Here is a 6000-nt window from a genome sequence, read left to right as displayed (position 1 = left end):
CATTTTGATTGCAGCCTTGCTGAGGACTCAGCTAAGCCATGCCCAGACATCTGACCCACAGAGGTTGTGAGACAGGAAATGTGTGGTGTTTTAAGCTGTAAGAAAAAGAAAGAAGGAAGAAGAGGAAGAACAAGAACAAGAAAAAGCAGGAAGGGGGAGGGGAAAGGGAAAGAGGAGGAAGAAGAAAGAAGGAAGAGGCCAAGAAGGGAGAGGAGTCAAGAGAACAGAAGCTATTATCTTCCTTTCTTTCCAAGTTCCCCTCACCACAAGCCTATGATAGGGTGTTTGTGGCTTTAGTTAGAATATAAGACTGCATCTTAAAACTGGATGAATTAAGCTTTGGTCACTTAAAGGAATCTACTTCAGAAAGGGATATTCAATGGAGCATCTTTGGAGATGAGTAATTAAAGAAATGTCAGAATTATTTTATATTTATATCCTACTGAATTAAGATTCCTTCCTAAAACCTGATACACACATGCACAGAAAATGTATATTTCCTATCACATTCCTGATTAAAATCCTGCCAAGCACCTCTATTTTCTGCAAAATGGATGACAACTTCTTAGGCTGGCATGCCAAATGCTTAATCATTGGCCCCACCAATTCTGCCAAGCCTAATCTCCAGCCACTACTCTGAAGACTGTAGGGACTAGGTATATTAAGTGAAATAGGTGTCCATGCAGGGCTTCCACTGAACCACCTCTTGAGTGAAGCAACACTGTCTGTTCTCTCTGTTAAATACATTGACACATTGAGACTTAACCACTAGTAGGCTGTCTTCTAGTGCAGTGGTTCTCAACCTTTTTGGGACTGGGGACTGGTTTTGTGGAAGACAATTTTTTCCATGGAGTCATGGGGAGATGAGTTTTCAGGGGCTGAAGAGATGTGTGGTCCATTCTGGGAATCCCTCTAGCCACAGTTTCCAGAGAAGACAGGCACGCCACAGAGAGTTCCATAGCATTTAATTAAATATGAGATGGTTACATACATTGTACACTTATATACTAAGCAGCTCTGCGAAATGTTTGTAATGCATGTGGATAGTACACGGTCAAATCAGAGATCTTCACTGTAGTGAACAATGGATATTTTAAAGAATAATCCCAACAATAAACCACGGAACTGACAAAAATGCCACCTAATCTGCATTATTTCCAGGAGCTCTGCCACTTATTCTTCCTGGCCCGTACCAAGTCTCTTAGCCCCTCTAGAAGAGCTAAGAAAATGCAGGTATGCACTTCTGAACAGCCCATACTTGGCTTTTCTGAAGCAAATTCCCATGGAAACCACATTGAAGGAAGAGGCAAAGGCTGGTAGGAAATCAGCTGAATCAGCCTGGGTGCCCTAGACCCAGTCATGGTTGTTGGACCAAATTAGCTGTCTTTTCATTTCATGCTATATAGAACTGGCAGTTTACACTTCTGATTAATACATTGTCTCTGATCAGGAGGTTTATTTTTTTTTTCCTAATAAAATCTGAAAGGAGATTGGGCAGAACCAATTAGTAATCTTACATTACACATTGTCCCTAGGTATATAATCAAGAATTAACAGCAGTTATGATTATACGATTATAATACATGCATTTTAAATACTACAGTAACAGACAGAGGCTCAGACACTAAATGCCAACAATAACATATGCCAAACAACATTGAGACAAAGGATTTTAGAGCTGGAGATATCTCGATGTTTCTCTATGGTTATCTCTTCATTTCTTCAAGAGATTGTCTATTTATACCAGGGATACAAAATTACAGCTCCCAGTTCTGACTTAACGTGTGAGGTTGGGTAATTTACCTGTCTTCCTGTGTCTCAATTTTCCCATAAGTCAAAGAAAAGAACAATAATTACTTCAAAGAACCTCTGTGAATAAGGTATCAGAGACCTAGGTTTGGCATGAGATTTTGTGGAGCCTCCTATTTGACACTTGACTCCCATTTCTACAAAAGGTAAAGAACACCTGCCCACTGAGGAAAAATGTCTTCTGCTGCCTATAAACCAGGCAGATTCTACTTTTCCTCCATGTAAATTTACATCATTTTTGTAGCATTTGCCCTGTCTCCAACAGGGCACTTTCAATATGGCTCTTTTATAGCATTTTATAATATAATAATAATTTGTTTACCAAGCTGTCACTTTCATTAGGTTTTGCAATTTATGAGGCAGAATGCCATCCTTTTATTTGTCTTTAGGTCCCCTGTGCCTAACAGTATGATTGACATGTAGCAGGCTTTCCATAAATGCCTATCAAGGAGGTGGAAGGAATGCTTATGGAAGTGCTTTGAAAATTGCAAAAGCACTAGGCAAACCTAAGGGATTATGGCATTGTATTTATTACTGCTGGTGCAGAGGAGAGCACTTCAGAAAGTAACACATTCACCTGAAGAATAAGATGGTCTGATTTTACCAGTGCTTTAAGCCAACAGATAAGGTCCATTCATCCACAGTTAAAACCCCATTCACAGACAACACAAAACAAAACAAACAAGAAAACTAAAATATCAGAAACATCTAGTCCCCCTAAATAAAGTAAAAACAGAACAAAGAAGAAAATTCAAAACAGAAAAACAGTAACAACAAATCTCAAACAAAACCCTGAACCTATGACCCCTTCTCTGGTTTTCTGTGCAGCATCTGCCCTTTGTGGTTCTGTGAACAGCCAGGGTTTGGAGGCCTGTGGGAGATGGGTTTGTTGCACTTTCCTGAGCTGACATTACTCAGTTGTCTTGACTTTGAGCTAGTCATTAGAAGTCAATCTAGACCAAGAAAGGCAAGATGATAAATGTCAAGCATTAATAATACGTCTCTTCCGTATATCTTCAAGAATGTAGCCACAGTCAGTTCACTCATTGCATGTACTTGTAACTCTTTCTCCCTGAAGTTTGTGGCAGCATCTGTTGCTGGAGAACTTGGGACAATCTGGGGATGGATTTAGGTTAGGGTAGTGTCTATACACACGGGAGGGGTCATGCCTCCTCTCACTCGTCAAACGTACCCGAGTCCAGGGTCAGCGACAGGTTCCTCTGAGATCATGGATGGATGCAGTTGGGTGGTAGCAGCAAGAGAATCACAGTCTTGGTAACAAACAAGAGAAATTGTGAGTTTCTAATTTATTCCCTCTTGAGCTTATTTTCAGAAAAATGAAATCAAATGGGCTTCAGGGCTTTTTCTTGCCTTCTTTACCTTCTTTTGACATGGCTGGTCACGAGACTTCACACCCACAAGACCATTTCTCCCCCTCTTTCTTTCTCAAAGCCATTTTAATTTAAGTGACCATATGTATGTTTACATTTGTCTGGGGGCAGTCCTAGTTTTTGCTCATTGTCCTGGAGGGATTATATGTAAGTTTCCCTTTCACTTTCCAAACTGACTCAGTTTGGATCATAAATTATCTAGGCACATCCTGTTACTAGTGAGGTTTGGCACTCAAGAATGGGGCAGTCCTCAGTGAAGAGAAAGGCACATGGCTCAGGGAACTGCAATTAGACTCCCAGCCATCATATCTTGGCCCCACTCTTCACTGTGTGAACAACTTGGACAAGTTACTTAACTCCTTAGTTCTGAATTTAAGGATCTATAAAAAAGAGAGTAGTCATAGTAATTGTACATATCTCTCAGGATTATTGTCAGGATGGAGTGAGACAAGGTGTGCAGAGCACTTGCAAAGCACTGGATATATATTAAATCCTAATAATGGCAACAATCATTTTTTATTTTCCTTTCTTTCTTTCCCCTCATGCTCTCTTCCTGCCTTCCTCACTCCTCAATCATTTCCTTTACTCTTCCATTCTTTCCTCTTTTTTTTTTAAATAGCTGAATCATTGGGTCACCTTAAACCTTGTGACCAAATCCACATGGTAGAATCAGGATGCTCTTGCCTCATGTTGAGTGCCACTGAGCTCAGGAAGAGTGGTCAAAACAATGTTTCAGAATCCTGCAGACTGTGTAGTGGGGTTTTGCTAATTTTGTCTTCTCTGTGCTGTGAGGGAGACTAGGAACTCTAGACTTCCCCTTTAAACCATCTTTGTCGCTCACGGTAAGTTCAGTCTGGGTTTCTTACACTTCACTGGTTTTGGTAGAAGCTGGACATGGTGACATATGCTTCTTCTTGATTTGATCCCAGGGAAGTAAGAATTGGCTGACCCTGAGCAACTGGGTTCAATGTCAGGATTCCAGATTGGAGAGAAAATGGAGGGAGCAGGGTGCTGTTTGTAGTCCCAAGGCTAAGCAGGAGGTCCTGGTACACATGAGGCCCATTCTTGCCATTCTCCCTGCAGTCTAGGGACCTGGAAGAGGAGAGAATAGGGGCATCACATGCACTGACATTCCCAGCCAGGCATGTGAGGGATGAATCTCTTCCAAAACTTTCTGGGGTGATGACTACATCCTCAGATGGGCAGTTGGGGCTCTGCACATCCCCTCCAAGCCTCTGCTTCTCAGATTCTTCTAGTTGCTGAGGAAACATATCTTGCAGAAAACCTTCCACTTCATCTCTAGCTTGAATGTCATCCACCCTATGAATCTGGCAGTCCAGGAAACTTTCAGGATTGAAACTCACATTTAAATTCTGCACAGAAAAAGGAGAAAAGGCATTAAGATGGCACCGGAGAGACACACCACCAAATGTTCAGTTCAGGAGTAGGTCTAAAGAGTTTTCTGACAGGGAATGTCACAGAATTGCCCGCATGTTCCTCAATGGACTCTTTGCTTCTGGAGCTTCTGAGACACTTCAAGACTTGAAGTGACAACTGGCTGTGCCCTCCAGCCCCAGGGAGCCCAGAAGTTCTGAGATGTGTATCTTATTTCAGTTCCCTACTGCAGCTAGGGTCTTAGGAGGGACCCTAGTTACAGGATGCATCAAATACCAAAAGGTGAAGTTCAACTGTTCCTTGTCCTGGAATATCATTCTTGGCCACTGGGATGTTGCCAACACAACACTTTTTAAGCACCAAAAGCACTCACCTTTCTTGGTTTCTTACAAAGATGTTCCAGAGTCTTCTTATGATCAGGGAGACTGGGCCATACGATAGGCTTAATCCTGAAATTAGAGAACATTGATAGATGAAGTGAACGGCAGAGGGCACAGGCACACTGAGTCTTCCCACTTATTCTGAGCCTGGAATCAGAAGAACAGATTTCTAGTCTTGGCTCTATCACAATTAGGTGGGTGACCACGGTCAAGGGACTGGCTTTCTCTGGGCCTCGGGGCCCTATCAATTCAAGGAGAGGTTGGACCAGAGACCACTGCTATCAATCCGTTCTGTGAACAAGACATGACAATAATATAGCTCTGGGAAAAAGCCCTAGAGGGAAGGAACACCAAGGCTTGCAAGGAAGTAGTTTGGTGGAGCTATGGAAGTACAATTTGACCCCGTTGTTTACTCCCAATTTAAGTGTTGTCTTTTTATTCCTTCTCTTTACTGACAGCAACTCTGGCAGCTAATTTTGGTGGAAGTGGGGGAATATTTTCAAGTTACCCAGGGAAATTGCTTAGTATTTTCAAGGCAGTACTTTTCAAATTAGGGTATTTGTAATCCTGAGGATATGTAGCCTTCTGCCAAGGGCATTCTCCTAGAATAGTAAGTAACTTAACAAGTGCATGTTTAAAACATCATTTTTATGATGAAACAAACATAGCCTTAGCATGGATTAGGATACAAAATCCCATGAATTTATATGCTTAAAGTCAAGACTTCAAGTATATTGTGCATTTGCCATGAATGATGGCTTCTGCAACCTTTAGGAGGTACTGGAAGAAAAGCTTGGGAAACATTGCATTACAGAATTCTTACTTCGGGGACAGGGTTTGCCTAATGTCCAGTTAATACATTTTTGCCTCTTATGAAATTAACCGTGGAAATTCACTGAGGATAGATAGGGATACTGGGCACTAAATTAGTGAAATGCCTTAACCCCCTTTGTGGTTTTCTCATCAATAAATGGGGCTCAAGCTCTGACTGTCCGTGATCCCACACAATCACCCTCTTTATTAGT

The 6000-nt window shown here is 41.7% G+C and overlaps 1 protein-coding gene across 6 annotated transcripts in view; it reads right to left on the bottom strand.

Moving 5' to 3' along the window:
- Window positions 1–948: 948 nt before the first annotated feature.
- The window catches only part of IL7R (interleukin 7 receptor), a 28193-nt gene continuing 23141 nt past the window's right edge, over window positions 949–6000 (bottom strand). For all 6 annotated transcript variants that reach the window (XM_054487041.1, XM_054487042.1, XM_054487040.2 and 3 more), the window contains 2 exons: window positions 4969–5044; window positions 949–4573 (listed from right to left, as the gene is read on the bottom strand). In XM_054487041.1, the coding sequence (XP_054343016.1) occupies window positions 4070–4573; window positions 4969–5044 (580 nt within the window). In that variant the 3' untranslated portion in view covers window positions 949–4069. The remainder of the gene's footprint in view (window positions 4574–4968; window positions 5045–6000) is intronic.

Source organism: Pongo pygmaeus, chromosome 4 (assembly GCF_028885625.2).
Source record: "Pongo pygmaeus isolate AG05252 chromosome 4, NHGRI_mPonPyg2-v2.0_pri, whole genome shotgun sequence".
Classification (NCBI taxonomy): Eukaryota; Metazoa; Chordata; class Mammalia; order Primates; family Hominidae; genus Pongo; species Pongo pygmaeus.
Note: the sequence above shows the minus strand (reverse complement) of the source record. Positions and strands in the feature narration are given on the sequence as shown.